The sequence below is a fragment of the Hypomesus nipponensis genome, chromosome 1 (assembly GCF_054491055.1).
Source record: "Hypomesus nipponensis isolate SF chromosome 1, ASM5449105v1, whole genome shotgun sequence".
Lineage (NCBI taxonomy): Eukaryota > Metazoa > Chordata > Actinopteri > Osmeriformes > Osmeridae > Hypomesus > Hypomesus nipponensis.
In genome coordinates this window covers 10,555,250-10,571,585 of record NC_140361.1, presented here as the reverse complement: position 1 = coordinate 10,571,585, position 16,336 = coordinate 10,555,250, and the positions used below count along the sequence as shown (strand labels likewise).

The following is a 16,336-nucleotide window of genomic DNA, read 5'->3' as shown; positions in this document are numbered from 1 at the left end:
TGTTGTTCCTGTTTCAACTCTGAAACAGGAACTTGTTGTGGATGAACAAAAAGCAGCCCAGTATCAGTTCTGTCTTAAAGTTTTGAATTGTCAGTTGCTGTTTATTGGCAACAATGCTTTTCTCAATAGTAGAATGTATTTTTTAAACCTTAGTTACATTTAGTCATTTAGGAGACACTCTTATCCAGAGTGACTTACATTAAGTACAGGGACATTCCCCCAGGCAAGTATGGCCCTTTTTCTTTGTTCTCAAACACACCCACAGGCCATATAAGGAGTGTTGACCACTTTCAGGAGATAGACAAGTCTGTGTTCATAACTTTGCATGTCCATGTTCTATGAAACCAGGAAAGATTTTACAGCCATGACCCTGACCAAAGTCTTGTCTATAAAACTGGACAGAACAATAATTCACATAAAAGTGTTCTTTTCTTATCCAGCCTCCTCTTTATGTCTGCATCCTGACTCACACCTTGATGTTTAAACAACACACAGTGCACAGAAACACCACTCAGAAAATTGGTATAAAACAGGGAAGCAACTTTATTTCAAGGGTAATATCTGAAGTTCAGCAAGCTTACATCCCTTCACATTCTTCATCTGACGGACAGGCTAAATCAGGGGCAGAGTAAAAGTGCAACAAAAAGGCACAAAACAGTAGGGGGCAGATCAGCCTGTGTATTTCTGTGGTGCAGAATCGAGCCACATGATTAGTAAGTGAATGAAAACTAACATCTCTGGTCCAACACTTCTACAATCCTTAAAACTTCCAGCTTTCTCTGAACCTGTCTTACAATGAAGAAGGTGCATCTATATCCAAGCTTTGGTCATAATCATTATTAAAAACTAACAGAAGAGCCCTAGGCTTCTGGTTTGTATCCAATCACGGTCTTTATTTCAGGACAGGACACATTGCTCTCATCCTACTTTCCCTGAGGGGACCTTTTAACACGAGAGAGAACAGAAACGCTCAAATCAGATGTATACTCTACAGTTCCAAATGCTGGTTAGACAGTGTAATGGTTAGTGTCCCTTTCATTGTACTTAGAACTAAAACATTTAATTAGTGCAGTCGTTACATTGACACAATCTAAAAATCCAATGTTTTGAAAAATTCACAAAGAATAATACTTCTGCAAGAAATGAAAATGGATATGATTATGATGGATTACAATGGCTTAGAATTTCATTTAACTTTTAGTACATTCATAATATAATAATATCAAGTCCCTAGTCATCAAAAATCAACATAATTCAGTCTATACAAGTAATTTACACATTAACATAATATAACAAGACATACATTAGAAGAGTGAGAGACAATAAATAGCCTCTTGGGAACCTTACTGAGGAGAAAAAAACATGTCCCCTGTTGAGGACATGAAGTTCCATGCAAATAACATCTAAACAGACCTGATGCATTACCACTGATAATTTAGACTGTTTTAGTGCTTGATTTAAGTCATTTGTATCAAGATAGCAACACACGGTCTAATTACAAAATTACTGGACATTTGCTTTAATTCAGTGGTTACTATTGAAAATGAACCTCAAGGATAGGATGTCCCACAGGGCAGGGAAAGCAGAAATTAAGTGAATGACAAAGAAGCAACAGAAGGATGGGAGGAGGAAGGAGTGAAGAGTAGTGGTAGAAGTGGGCTGGTAGGGAAGAGGTGGGAGAGGTGGGCTGGTATGGGGAGGTGGTAGAGGTTAGTGGGGTGGGGAGGTGGTAGAGTTTAGTGAGGTGGGGAGGTGGTAGAGCTTAGTGGGGTGGGGAGGTGGTAGAGCTTAGTGGGGTGGGGAGGTGGTAGAGTTTAGTGGGGTGGGGAGGTGGTAGAGCTTAGTGGGGTGGGGAGGTGGTAGAGTTTAGTGGGGTGGGGAGGTGGTAGAGTTTAGTGGGGTGGGGAGGTGGTAGAGCTTAGTGGGGTGGGGAGGTGGTAGAGGTTAGTGGGGTGGGGAGGTGGTAGAGCTTAGTGGGGTGGGGGTGGACAAGCAGAAGCAGCAGGGTGGGATTATACAGACTGGTAGCCTGTGCGACTCTTCCTCCGGCCAATCAGGTAAGAGATAAGAACAAGGATGATTAGGAAGCTGAGGGCGACACCCACTGCAATGGGCACCAGAAAGGTCAAATCAGAGTCCAGGAAGCACTCCTCAGCTGACAGGAGAGAAGAGACAGAGTTCTCAGGTTAGAGGTTAAGCTTTAGAGAAAGTGTGGAAAATAACCAAAGAGATTAGAGGGGAAAAGAGGTGTGTTGATAACAGGAAATAACCAGTCACAATGAGCTCACTTTCAATGTAGTACTTTCATAGCTGCTTGATTAAAATAGTTAGTCATCAACCTAAAGGCTACGCCTCAATGCAGTATAGGAAGATATTTATGAATTACTCTTAAATGTCATTATGGTACAAGGAGAAAATCATGCTGTCGGAAGCGGTACAAGCATGTAAACAATTACAATGCCTTCATTGAACAAATTCACTTTGAAATTACTCAAGTGACAAAACAGTTAAATTTGATCAGCCATGATCATCTGCAACAATAATAGCCCACTGACACAAGGACTTCTGTACAGTGTCTTAGAACGACTCATAGCCACTGCCTTGGTTCCTCTTTCTCCCAATGAAATAGGCCAACAGCACAATGAGAATAAGAACAGCCAGGGCGACTCCGACTGCAATAGGGACAAGGAAGCTCTCCCCATCTGCCTGGCATTCCTCCGCTGAGCGGGGAGAGATAGACAAGCCAAAAAGAGAGAAGGTGGAAAAGAAGTCAAACATCAAAAGGGTTAATGCATATTCAATTACTGCACACTCACTGACCCCTTTGAAAGAGTGATATTGTACCAATGTAGACAGCTGGAAAGAAGAAACAGCTCCTCAGGTCTTCAAGACCACAAACACTTTTATTGCAAGAAAAAATGTATAGTAAAATATTTTAAAAACGGTCCACACAAATGTACACACAATTTTGAATCCCATTTATTGTTACTAAAAGCCTATAAAAGGGAAACAAAACCAACATTAATCTGTAGCCCCACTTTAATAAACAAGAAATGTTACTTTATAGGAGGAGGGCTTTGCAGCAAGAATTCCCTTTATCAAACTAGAGATTGGGGACCTGTGACTCATTCAATTAAATTCAAACTCGTAGAATTTCAAGTCTTCAATGAGAAAGGCACAAGTTGTCATGATTACCACTTTTGAATGTGAAAGTAATAGTGGAACTACAAACTGGTGGTGATCCAAATAATCGACTCAAAAGCAAGAAACTAATAATAACAATAATAATAATAATAATATTGAAATGAAAATATTCTATACTCAACCATAAAAAGCTATTATTCACATATACAGCATCTGCGAGAAATCAAGGGTTGAAGAATGATTGACCAACTGCAATTCAAGAAGCCAATGACATGTCTTATACTGAGCACTGCACTACAATAAAGCAATTACCAACAGCTGTTACCAATTTACGTCTTCTAACATGACAAAAATATACACATGCAGATTCTATGGTCAGTCACCTCATCTAAAACATCCATTCTTTTTTCTGCAACACACAGGGGTTACTCTCACTCATCTCCATTCAAAGGCAGTTTCATGCTTGACCCAGACTGCAGTAAGGCTAGACACAGGAATAACAATGCAACAGAGTTCTACTTCTGTCAACTGTACAGAGCACAGTAGTGCATTTACATGTGAAACTCATTCAATGAAGCCTGGGAAGAAGCATCTCAAATGAAAGTAAACTACACACAAAAAAACTATCCCTTTTCAACCTAATGCCAACTTGTATGACCTTTTTTTCTGGTTTGTCTTCAATATCTATACATCCAAGCAAATTCATGTTGCAATTTACAAACAGTATCAGTGGCTGTCAAAGTGCTAATATGAAAGATATTGGGAGATAACTCAGTGACTAGGATAATGGCCTGGTTGTAACCTACACACTGCAGGCTTAATGCAGCAGGCCAACCCAACTGGTGCTGTCACCTGCTCTGCAGGGACATAACAATGAGTCAAGTTCAAGTATTTACCTCTTAATGGTCAAATTAAAGCTTGAACACAAGGAGCACCACAAGGCCCCACCTTGACCTTTGTTAATTACAGTTGTTAAGCCAAGGAAAAGAAGCAACTCAATCACAAGGCTATGTGAACTGTCCACATACTGTGGTGCTCGGGGCTGAGAGCTTGAATCAAACCAGAAAAAAGGGTTTAAATAAAATTGTACACAACATTACATGAAACGATCACAATGAAACAAAAGGAATGTCTACATGGCAGAGCAAGTGCAGAATTTGTGGGGATGAAACATTTGGGAGCACACACACCAAACTACATTTACCATCACGGTCATACAAACAGTGAATGAAAAATTATGTGTGAAATATTGTATTGATGTAATGAATCACTGAGAAGTAAACCATAACCATACTAATGTGAAGAAGAGAATGCTGCACTTGCTCTTATATAAACAGAAAATGAAAAGAAATTACAAAAGCAATCAAACAAAAGGGGACATAATTAGCAAGGGTTACCAAGGCCAGTCTTTTAAATAATGTTTTGAATATTTCAAATGTTGTCATCAGTGAATGAATATAATGCCAAAAGAGTAAGGCACCTGATGAGACAATTTTTAGTTTTGAATCATTGTCAATTAAACAATTGCACAAAAAGAACCAGGACCAGACTTGGGAACCCTTGAAATGTAAGGATCAACCTTTTAATGGATTCATTGATTTAGAGGGTCTGATATCCCACATATGTCTTTCTACGACCAATCGCGTAAGCAATTACTACAATGAGAATCATGCCAACCAGTGCAGCGCCAACAATGATTGGGATTAAGATGCTGGTGTCATCCAGTGAACATTCATGGGCTGAGGACAGAGAGAGAATCAATGAACATGTAGAACAGGGCTTAGTCTACTCATGATCAGGCTCATCAGTAAGAGCAACGACTTGACAGAAAGGCTGTCATGGCTTGATCAGACACAGTACCTACCTGCTTCCTATTCCACAAGCAAAGTCTCTACACTCTCCATGTCAACTGTGTTCAACATCTCTAGTCTTAAGCATGTTTTTGGACGTTAGACAAATACCAGCAGACTCATGCCGTTACCTCCTCACACATCAAAGAACTTCAGAAATGTTTACGATTTTAGTTTAGTTGCCATATTTAGTTACACATATATATTAGTCTTCTCTGGTCTTCTTTGAGTGCATAAAGAAGTAAAGACTAGAGGCGGCTTCGGGAGTCAATGAGTCACTCACCTGTACTGAATTTTTCCTTTGTGACTTCAAAGGGCTGGACACGTAGCTCATATGTGTTAAGGGTGAGAACATCTGTGATGTTGTAGCTTTGCTGCTTGTTGCACATATAGGAGCTACCCAGAGCAGCTTGCCACAAGGTCAGGTTGGTGTTGGCCTGTTTGAAGTCCACTCCTAGGCAAAGTACAGAGTGAGCAAAAAATGACAGGAAAAAGTCACTTTTACTGTTTATCCACGGAGATTTTATTCTGATGGGGTTTACTGGACCTCACTTACCACTGTCTGATTTGATTGTCACATTCAAAGCATGAAGGCGGAAATTTTTGACCTCCTGCAATATACCATAACAAGTGTAAGAAGAAATAGACACCATCACAACACTGTCTAAGTGTACACTAAATGCAGGTAACCATGAAGGAAACTGCTTTGTTTTAGGATGGCTCACTTGAACTTACATGGTTGAAACTGAAGATGATGGTGATTATGTCAGAAGTTAAGATGAGTTCACTGGTGTTGACCCCACAGGTTCCAGTGGAAGTTGTTGCATTGGGGATCAGGTTAATCTCCTGGCCTTTCTAATGGTGTGGGGATTACAAAATAACAACTCACCCTTAATATAAGATTACTGTTTCTGAGATTATGATGAAAACTTCTGCATTATACATTTGACTTTATTAAATGCATAATTATGCTACAAATGTCATGCCCCCTAATTACTGTACTACTCGTGTACATACTCCTCCTTGGATGAAGCCGATCCTCAGGCCAAAGTCAGCCAGCAGGCAGGTGGTATTGTTGCCCGTCTTGATGCTGTACTTTCCAGTGGAGGGAGTTGGCAGAGTGGGAGTAGGCGTGGTGGTGGGGACAGGGGCAGGTGTGGTGGCGTTGGTGGTGGGGGGGAGGGTGGTGGCATTGGTGGTGGGGGGGACGGTGGTGGCATTGGTGGTGGGGGGGAGAGTGGTGGCGTTGGTGGTGGGGGGGAGTGTGGTGGCGTTGGTGGTGGGGGGGAGAGTGGTGGCTTTGGTTGTGGTGGGGGGGAGTGTGGTGGCGTTGGTGGTGGAGGGGAGAGTGGTGGCTTTGGTTGTGGGGGGGAGAGTGGTGGCGTTGGTGGTGGGGGGGGCCTGAGTGGGTGGGGGCACAATTGTAGTGTTCCCTACTGCCCCAGACATGTCACACATGGTGTCTATTAGTAAAAAAACAGAAAGGAAAATTGGGGTCAGTGACAGAAAGCTGATATTATTTTGGTACAGTTGACAATACCTGACAGTCCAACTAGTACTCATCTCCCACCTCCTCCCAATTCTCACAGATCCCATATATAGGGGACAGTTTATGCTCTGAGGACTCATACATGACCTTTCACATTAATCTGTTCACCTGTCAATTGCGTGAAGCTAACAACTAATTCATTACAGTCAACGTTAATCCATGCCATTTTGACCCTGCTTGTTCCAAATTCAATAGGTCTTAATAGGATAAGGATAACAGCCAAGTACTTTAAAAAACATGAACATTTTGCCCAAAAGAGAGGAACCTTAACTAAACAGAGGCATGCTATAACTGAATGTTCAACTCTGATATTGGTAGATTACACAGCCATAGCCACTATACAAGTATGCACTGTTTTGACCTTAAAGATTAGGTCAATGCATAAATTAATCAAACAATTTATGATACTATAGCGATTAAATACGATTATCAAATACATCCGTTTGCCAAGACCCAATCAAATCAGTTTGTCAACCGAAACAGGGCATTCTTAAAATGGAACGTGCAAAGCTCACAATTTATTAACTGGGAAGACAGTTGCCCATTCCATTGACATTAAAACGAAATAATCTTATCTGTAGTTTTTGTAATGTGTGCTTGAGTAGAAAGCTGGTGAGTAGGGTAAGTAGTTGAATAACTATTGATTAGCTCAATGACTATTGTTTTAACTTTGAGACAAAATACAAACTAGATAATTGATAAGTTTGATATTTTTATAGACACAACCCTCAATCAACAGAGGCTGCTGAGTGTGGATTGTTAATCAGTGTCTAGATGACCAGTAATAGAAACTTATGTTGAGTGCCAACATGACTCACTGGCAGTCACATGCTTTTCCAAAATAGGGCGAGTGCGTACTGTAGCTAGTTGTGTCCAGACCTGCATTGTGAATGAGTAACTAACTCATGTAAACTGTTGGCAGTTCTTAACATCTTTTACCCAGTGCTATTAATGCAACAACAACTGTAGACAATTTGCAGGTATAAAAGACCTACGCTAGCAAGTAACGATAGACACTTTATTTGTAGCTAACGCGTCAAGGGGCTAAAAGCCTATTTGCTAGCTAAAAGAAGCGACTAAAACAAAGCACATTATTAACGCTAAACAGGCTAACAGTAACACGAAAAATAGTTGTTCGACAACTTTACTAATACAAGGAACATTTGCTAGCAAGCTCTAACTTAAAAACATTTGTTATTAGAAACTACTGTCGTATAATTGATCTGGGAAAAGGGACTGTCAACATTAGTACTGATAGCCATCTAGCTAGCACCAACATCGTTATGCAACTCGGACAAATCGAGAATGCTAGCTTACAGTATTACAAGTAAGACAGCTTCTGGTAGCTAACGATCTTTAAACAACAAGATTAGGCGTCAGATAGGCTAGCTGTTTAGCAACATGTCACCGTCACGGTATTGCTAAGCTAGCCAGCAAGTACTAACAATAGCTAAATATCATAAGGCTACTGTAATAATACCACTAGGCTACCTATCTCTCTGTTGGGCAAATAAATAACACCGCTCGCTAGCCTATATCGGCTGGCACTTTGGTGGCGTAGCAAAGAAATCGCATAGAAATAGCAATTGCCGGCTAGCTAACGTTAGCATTGCAGGCCTGACAGAACCGAAGTACACATACCTTTCAAAACATGTTATAAAAGCTGACATACTATATTAAATATCGCAATACATACCATGTCCAAGTGACAAAAACAAAATCACACAAGCAAAACGAAACATTATTATCTAACGCGTCGTTAGCTGTTTTAATCTCCAAATAAGACTTCCTCGGGAGGAGACGACAGTAATGTACTTCACACGACTCTACTCCCTTTGATAAAGACTGAGAACCGTGCGGCCAGAGGAGCAAGTAAATCCTCTGAAATCACATGACATGCGGAAATTGATGTACTTACTGTATGTGGACTGTCGAATCAGCAGAAATCAATAAAATAAAATGTGCAGTGCAGACTACAGACATGTTACTGTTTTAACCTAGATATTTATTAAATGTAATAAGATAGGTTCGCAGAACAGCATCAACTGTTGGGAAAGGGCTGGCAGGTGAAGGAAACATTAGCAACAGTGACAGTTATTTTATTGTGAAGCAATAAACAAACGTATTCACACAGGGCAAAAAGTCCAGTCAAGCATGATTTCTCAGTAAACAGTTAAAACAAGGCCTGCCACAATGATTATAATGCTTGTAACTTAAATGAGACCTTACTTGATAACAAGATAAACAGGGACTGATGTTGCTGTGCTTTCAGTTTATTCTTTCTTTCTAGGATTAGCAAAATTACCTAAAAGGTTCCTGTCAAAGGTGATATTTAAAATGTATTGTATATACAAAAAGAAAAAAACATGAAATGGAAATCCAAAATGCATACAGGTACAAGTAAAGTTTTTAGCAGCATTAACAATTCTTATGACAAAAGAAGTGCTCTTTTTGGCACATAATGTCATTACCCCAGATCACCTACCAATCCTCCCGCGCAATCTATGATTGATAAGATACTGTACATAGCCACAAGAGATGCATCAACTATGCTGCAGTTGAACATATTTGACACTTACGTGACACAATTAGGTAAAACACTACTGTGAAGGTTCCCCCCCCCCCCCAAGATGTTCAATTTGGATTGAAAACAAGATCATTTTCTACAATGTGTGGTATAAGCAATGCTAGGCTTGTGATCGTTGGCATGGAATACACAGTGAAAGAAAGACGTGACTTAAAAACAAGGAGCAGAATACCATGAACAAACAATGAACAAGGATCTAAGTTTGAAAATAAATATTTTTCTCTGTAGTAAAAAAAAAAAAAAGTCAACAATGGTTTGCCTTTTTTGTCCAGAATAATACAACTTTCTCTGAGTAGAGCTGTAAAACTTGGACGTTTTCTTTTTAATGGGCATGCAGTCCACAGGAAAACAAGACCCCTGACAATGTACTGTGGAGCAGTATCCATTCACTTGTCGGCCGCTATGTTGAAGAGGAGGATGGTAACATCCACTGGAGTAAAGGGCTGGAGACCAAGCACTCAGAAGCCTTCAGCTTGACTGGACCCTGCCCCGTTGATCTTTCTTTCACACCATCATTCTCTCTCTCTCTCTCTCTCTCTCTCTCTCTCTGTCTCTCTCTCTCTCTCTCACTCTCTTTTAAGCCACATAGTTATACTGGTTGGGGTTCTCCTTGTCTCGCTCCATATAGTCCCTGTCAATAAGAGACTCTATCCTCTTCTTCAAGTCAGCAGGCTGGAGACAGAAGGTAGAGCGCATTAGCACACAGATAATCAATAACACTTCAATAACACTTCACCATCAAAGTAGGCAGCACGCTCTAGGGTGTGTCATCAGGAGGTCACCGGTATAGACACGTTATCAGAATACCCTCCATGTTTGGTTATACATTTTAGTTGAGCTCACCTTGACGGGGAACTTGAGTTGGTTATACACTTCAGACACTAAGAGGTTATGGCTCAGAGTCTTCCTCATCTTCATAATTCGGACGATGGCAGCGTCTATCTGGTATTGCCGGTCTTGGAAGACTCTTTCCGTGGTGCTGGCTTGCTCCTCCACCTGCCAAAAACAATTCACTGTCAGAATGAACATCTCAAATTCTGAAACTGGGCTCATAACTTGATGAGGAAACGACTTTACCGTTTCTTTCATCTGGATCTGGTTGATCTTGATCCTGAAGAGCTTGTGTTTGAAGTCATCGTTGCAGGAGAACTTGTCGCCGTCCTCCACGTCTTTGCTCTTGGGGAGTTTGGTGAGGACTCGAGCCTTCCCACAGGCCAATGACTGCAGGGTCCGTCGTAGCTCGCTGTCCTCTACACACAACAGACACGCATCATATAACATATTCAAGTTATATATAATTACTAGCAAGCTAACAAGTCTAGCTTTATAAGCATTCATTAGTAAGCGGGGCAATTTAAATACAATTAATTTTTATATATATATTGTCTGAATTTAATTTGTTTCAAGTGATCAAACGAACCAATTCCTGTAGCTAGTTTGATCTCTTCCAGAGTGAACTCCTCTCCTTCATTAAACATCAGCAGAACAAGTGTCTGAAACAGGGACACCTGAAGCTCTTTTTTCCCCTATTTAGCAAGCAAGAGAGAAAACAACTGTTAATGTCAATGATAACAAGTATGATTATAATACCCTTATAATATGGTTTCAAAATAATTACATTCGAATAAAAGTTTAACTGTACGTAGGCCCACCTCTTTGAATTCAGCTTTTAAAACACAGTGGCCTAGCGTTGACTGCCACTGTAACTTCCTCCCACTATGCTTGCCGAGATAGAAAGTCTTGAAGATCTCTTGCAGTCGTACCATCTGGATCATGGCGGCAGAGGGGTTGAAAGCAATAAGTAGTATTTCACAGGTCATAAAATAAAATAAGGTTCCAGACAAGGTTAAATATTTGTAGAACACTAACCTCAGCAGGCAGGTGGACCTCCATTGGCACATAAGTTGGCCAGTAACCCATGGTGAGAATGTTTACAGTAAGCTCAATGTTGCCTGGAATATTTTGACACTGCATATACTGGGGAGGAAAGTAAGGTACAGTTTTACCTACAGTAATGTGTAATATAGTTAGAATAGTATCTAAAACATGGGATGTTGGCCTGCTTCTTCAGTTAATCCTTATTTGGAGATCCTTATTACCTGCTTGAACTGCACCATTATGTCCTTTGAAAGCTCCATGTCCTTGAACATGCCTTCCAGCTTGCTGGTGAATGCTGCTCCACATTCTACAAAGAGAGTGAATATTATGAGTTACGATCTAAAAGCTTGGGAATTGTTGAGTGTTTTGCAGTTACCGTATACTAACCATGTTTGAGCTTAGACAGCATAGACTTCTCAGCGTCGACAGAGGCACTCTTTCCTACCAACAACCTCTTGGCCAGGTCTTTCTTGTAAAAGGCCTCGAAAACATCTTTACCTATTCAAAACAAGAACAAGTTCAGGTTTTTTTGAACAATGAACACCTCATAGGCAAACATATGTTCAGCATGAGAGTGTTAATACCATAAATGAATCTGAATATGATCATGATCTTGTCCAGCATCTTCTCCAGCTCCTCATCTGTTGCTTCCTTGTTCCCAGCCCTCAACCTTGAGTCCACATGCTTTGCTAAAAGGATATCGGCATGGTTTGATAAAAAAAAAAAAGCATTAGAATAACATAAAACAGGACATAAAATGATAATTGAATGGCAGAATAATACACATGCAAAAGTGGGGCAACTGAAACAGGTATGAGATCTGAGATCATCAACTAACACACACCTATGAGCTCAGCAGGTTTGTTTGGCCGTTTGTTGATGAAGGTTTCGAAGGCTTCTTTCATGGCATTGACAAATTTTTCATTTTTCATAAAGCAGGTGTCAATGATGTGATCCACTTTATCTTTGAAGTCAAGCAGCTCCTGCACCATTGTCTTGTCCTTCTCAGGGTTTATGACGATTGTGCTTCCAAAGGCCTGCAGAGTTCATGAGTCATCATAAAATATATTAAAGGATAATTACGGGCTAAGTGGCAATAAATTGAGTGAATAAATCCCTTGACTTTCAAACTCAGAAACCCTTTCCACTCTAGACCTACCTTGATGTACTCTATCCAGTGCTGTAGCAGTACTTGCACACCCCCTCGCACCCGACTGAAGAGCTGATACAGCAAAGACAAGTCCTGGATTCTGTTCTCATCCAGCAGGTGGTTCAAACCTGCAGGTGGGAGAGAGCAAGATGCAAACAGGCTTTAGATATATGTATTGATCTTCATATTTATATTCAATATTGACAGTAAGTATTTTAGAACATTCTCCATCATCTAGTTGATGAGGGATGTTATGCCACAGTCCTGCGGGTGCTTCAGACACCACGTACCTTTCTGAAGAGTGGCAGTGAGATGTTCACCCAGCAGCTGCTTTTCTACAGTGGCTATGAGAGGTTTTCTGAAAGAAGATATGGAATGATGAGTTCAGTCTCGTTTATTGTTCTAATTGGAAAAAACTGGAGGACCCATGTATGATACTCACTGTGTGCTCTGGTCTAGGTATGTGATGACCCTGTCGGCCTCCTCCTCTAGGCGCTTGTTAACATGATGGAGATACTCTGGCACCTATTAAGAAAAATGGTGTTGGGTATCGACAGGGCAAGTTCACTTTGTACACCTCCACTTTGAATGAAATAATGCAATTAGCCAAGTTTAAGGACAGAGATGGCTAGTTGTTTAGAGATTTTATAGATTGGGCATGTATAGATGCTCATGAAAGAAGCTAGATAAATTCAGAAGTATATGACTGTCCACTCTATGACCTCCAAATGTATTGGATGGTGCATTATAATGCCGTAAGACAACAGCCACAAATGCTCTGAAAAAGTAACCAAGGAATTTTCCTGACCAAAACATCGATAAGTATTCAGTCGATCAATTAAATTCCAACAGTACGTGGATTTCTGCTTTCTTTAAGATTAAAATGGCAGACTGCACACAAGAAAGTCTGCAATAGGTGAAGTGGAGCAGGAGAGGCATAATATAACAGTGCGTCATTGTATGTCTCTGAAAGTCGCCTAAAACATATTGCAATAGAAAGCCTGACGCAAGCAGTGAGGTGAGGAACAGACAGAGTTGGTGAAGAAAAACAATAAATCACCTCTCTCTCCTGCATCAGCCTCTGTCCCTCGGCAGCGTACAGACGATTCGTCTCCTCCAGAAAACGCTGCTCAAAGGAGTCCTGATAAATCTGTCAGGATGGGGAAGAACATTGGTGTCATTTAAGCCATTTCTCAAGTGGGGTTTGACAGCACATCAACTCCTATGAAGGTGCTGATCACAAATAACCTGTTTGTCAAAGCCTCCGCTCGGTCTGTTCGTCAGAGGGCAAAGATGACCTCCAGTGAGCCCTTCTGTGTCTTATCACTTTGTGTAAGTAGCAGTACAGCAGAACTCGCTTAACAGCTACCACACCTTCATTATGAGAAACATTAACAGTCTGTTACAGCAGAGTGCAACAAACGATGACAAATCTAACCTGAAGGTCAGAGAGCATGTTCAATAGGCTCCTCAGCAGGCTGCGATCGATGGCCTCGCCACTGCGCTCCCTCTCGATCAGCAGCAGGATCCCATCGATGGTCTTACTCTGAACCTTAAAGTCACTGATGATGTAGAATCGAAACAACTCCAGGCCCATGTCCCTGAGATACAGAAGGCTTGATTAGTTAGTCACCTCTAATGATGATATGGTTCCTCCTGGCATTCACTTCAACACAAAAAGTATTTTACAAAGAAAAGAAAAAAAATACATATAAAAAAAAAAAAATCAGTCACCAGATGGATGGCAGCATTGAATTTTGCAAAACATAGGTGCGGTCCAAAAACAAGAATATACTTCTGATCATGATCTGCAAAACAAAGGAACAGACAGAGAGACAAACAATGTTTAAAATCCTACATTTGCATCGTAGTTAGATTTAGGGAGGGGTAATTATGATTCTGTTAATACCATCTAACACGAAGATAGATTACAGGGACATACCATTTGTCGGCAGTGATCTTGCCAGCACTTGTCTATTTTCTTCAGAAAGAGCACACTGTCTAAGGCATCCGTAAGAATTGAGTTAAGAACATATAGGGTTAGAATATTTATCACACAGCATTGCAGTCGAGTCCAATCAGTTATCACCACAATTGATGCAAAATGGTCAAATATCTAATGTTGAGCTCTCCCAGGAGAAAAGGATATTCTCTGAACTGATCAATCTGTGCCTTTATGTGGTCTTCACACACAACCCTCAGCTGTTTGTAGAGCTTGGCAGCTATCTTATGGGAGCAGAGGTTCTCAACAGCCTGCGAAGCAAGTAAAACAAACAAAAATACTTTGGTTGGTTACCAGACTAATACAGCATGACTTAGTTGTCTAATAGTAACATGGATCAAAACTTTCTGATTGACCACAATGGCCCCAGACATGTATCCTTTCAAACAGAAGGTCAGGAGGAAAGCCCTTCCCATCTATTGCCCTGTACAATGACAACAACTTGATGGCAGTTGATGGGGCTTCGAGCCTACCTGATAGAGCTCTTCTAGATTGTACTTGATTGAAGTGCTATTCTGAATGGCCTCCACAGCCTCCTTTAGCTTTTGCCAAGTTTCTTGAGTGTAGTTCTCAGGTAATTTGGGCTTATCTGTAAGCAAAAGACAAAAAGATGAAAATCATCTCAGAACTCTACACAACAGTTGTTTTTTCATAATTATGTAGGCTGTAAGCTCTGTAGTTAAATGAGATTGTAACATTGTCTCCATCAAGAAAAATATTTTAAAGAGATAGTACCAAGTGCCAACTACCTTTGAAGTTCTTGATGACTAGTTTTTTTGCAGCCCCAGGTTTGCTGTTGGAGAAAGTGGTGGAGCCTGCAGCTTTCGTCAGTCCGTTTGCATGGTGTCCAACACCACCAGTCAGGAACACATTTTTCGTCTTTGAGCATGATGCAGACGAAGACGATTCCTCAGCCATTTTCACATCAAGACCAATAAAATCTACAGAATCTTCAAACCTTAACTTCTTTTGGATGTGTTGCGAAGTGGAAGAGCTGGAGGAAGAAGAGGAATTAATGGTTTTGGGAGATGAAGAAATTGAACTAATGTCTTCCCTCTCTGAACTGATTATTTTCCTCTTCTTCGAAGGCGTGATAGTGCTATCGATATTGACATCAGAAGCTGCTGGTCTAGCCTCTTGGGTTGGCGGTGGGGGATTAGGGGAAGGTAAACCTGTTGGAAACATGAAAAAAGGGAATACAAATTCTAGTAGCCAGTCTGCTATTGCTAACCCCCAAGGTGTGCCGTGGATGAACAATTAGGGTTTCCAAAGCTGTGTCGGGTAGAATTCCAAAAGCTTCGTTAAGTCTATGAAATGTATGAAACAGACAATTAATTTCAAAGTACAGCTCTACTTGGACCCTCTGTCTGTCTTGTTATTGCATTTGCTGGCAGAAGAAAGATGGTTGATTATTGCTTCCTCTTGGCCCCTCTTGACACAAAGCGTGTCCAGCTGATATTTAATTCATCAGCAAAGTATTTAGACCATTTTGGGGGGGCTGATTCCTTAATATAGCAAGTTTTAAACATCACTTTATGGGCAGATAAAATGACATAATTCAAGAAACAACTTCGTAAGGACATTATATGACCCACCGGAAGTACTTTATCCCACATGCAGAAGTAGCTTGCCGATTTTTTGTAGCACGAGCTTTCTTCAGATAGTAAATGTAATATTTTGACCGCGAGATGGCGCAACGGCAGAGATATGCTCAAGCGCTGACACCAGGCTTGACTTTATTTATGTGTTATTATGGGGTTAAGATGGTCATTTAACATCCAAACAGATACAATTAACTGTGTGTACTATCCTCATTTCATAATGTTGACTTCTCATTTACTGTAATTTCAGATCAATGCATGTGGAAGTAAGGTCTACGGTTTTATCAAATATACCAAAGTAGTCTTACCAAAGCCAATTACTCTCTCTAATTTCATTTTATCTCTAACTCTTAATGTGTCCTCCAAAATGCATGTATGTAGTGTGAATTATAATTAAACATGTGATATGCGGCACTGCAAACCAGTCAGACTCAGATAAACAATGCAACTAATACACTTCACAACATTAGTACACACAAAGTGCTTCCAAGATTGGATAAAATATTTGTATGTAAACCAAAGGTAGAGCTCATGCCGTTTGTTAACTAAACTGTCGCAAAGTCATGTTTATTGTA

At 40.5% G+C, this 16,336-nt stretch overlaps 2 protein-coding genes across 5 annotated transcripts; both read right to left on the bottom strand.

The window, feature by feature from the left end:
* Window positions 1-519: 519 nt before the first annotated feature.
* lamp2 (lysosomal-associated membrane protein 2) lies at window positions 520-8,380 on the bottom strand. Of its 3 annotated transcripts, none has more exons than XM_084690889.1 (6): window positions 8,240-8,380; window positions 6,012-6,457; window positions 5,730-5,849; window positions 5,551-5,605; window positions 5,278-5,448; window positions 520-2,155 (listed from the first exon to the last, which is right to left on the bottom strand). In XM_084690889.1, exons 1-6 carry the CDS (start codon window positions 8,283-8,285, stop codon window positions 2,013-2,015), a joined length of 981 nt encoding a protein of 326 aa, XP_084547015.1. In that variant the 5' UTR covers window positions 8,286-8,380; the 3' UTR covers window positions 520-2,012. The 3 variants fall into 3 exon arrangements, with proteins under 3 accessions (XP_084547015.1, XP_084547014.1, XP_084547017.1); XM_084690888.1 differs by having other exon boundaries at window positions 2,025-2,720; XM_084690891.1 differs by lacking the exon at window positions 520-2,155 and adding an exon at window positions 2,885-4,883.
* A 246-nt stretch (window positions 8,381-8,626) lies between these two features.
* cul4b (cullin 4B) lies at window positions 8,627-15,607 on the bottom strand. 2 transcript variants are annotated; one of them, XM_084690893.1, is made up of 20 exons: window positions 14,910-15,607; window positions 14,634-14,749; window positions 14,251-14,411; window positions 14,101-14,155; window positions 13,893-13,966; window positions 13,597-13,759; window positions 13,219-13,308; window positions 12,601-12,683; window positions 12,449-12,516; window positions 12,168-12,286; window positions 11,853-12,045; window positions 11,593-11,697; window positions 11,396-11,506; window positions 11,230-11,315; window positions 11,000-11,107; window positions 10,783-10,896; window positions 10,551-10,656; window positions 10,208-10,380; window positions 9,974-10,126; window positions 8,627-9,802 (listed from the first exon to the last, which is right to left on the bottom strand). In XM_084690893.1, the coding sequence occupies exons 1-20, from the start codon at window positions 15,343-15,345 to the stop codon at window positions 9,707-9,709; spliced, it is 2,610 nt and encodes an 869-aa protein (XP_084547019.1). In that variant the 5' UTR covers window positions 15,346-15,607; the 3' UTR covers window positions 8,627-9,706. The 2 variants fall into 2 exon arrangements, with proteins under 2 accessions (XP_084547019.1, XP_084547018.1); XM_084690892.1 differs by having other exon boundaries at window positions 14,101-14,170; window positions 14,308-14,411.
* Between the last annotated feature and the right edge of the window lie 729 nt (window positions 15,608-16,336).

Coding starts and splice junctions, on each gene's coding strand:
- lamp2 (XM_084690889.1), bottom strand. CDS start 8,285: ATGTTTCGTTTTGCTTGTGTGATTTTGTTTTTGTCACTTGGACATG. Junction 6,458..8,239: donor GTTTTTGTCACTTGGACATG/GTATGTATTGCG, acceptor TTTTACTAATAG/ACACCATGTGTGACATGTCT. Junction 5,449..5,550: donor GACAATCAAATCAGACAGTG/GTAAGTGAGGTC, acceptor TACTTTGCCTAG/GAGTGGACTTCAAACAGGCC.
- cul4b (XM_084690893.1), bottom strand. CDS start 15,345: ATGTTTCCAACAGGTTTACCTTCCCCTAATCCCCCACCGCCAACCCAA. Junction 13,760..13,892: donor TCAATGCTGCCATCCATCTG/GTGACTGATTTT, acceptor TCTGTATCTCAG/GGACATGGGCCTGGAGTTGT. Junction 10,381..10,550: donor CAAACTAGCTACAGGAATTG/GTTCGTTTGATC, acceptor TGTTGTGTGTAG/AGGACAGCGAGCTACGACGG.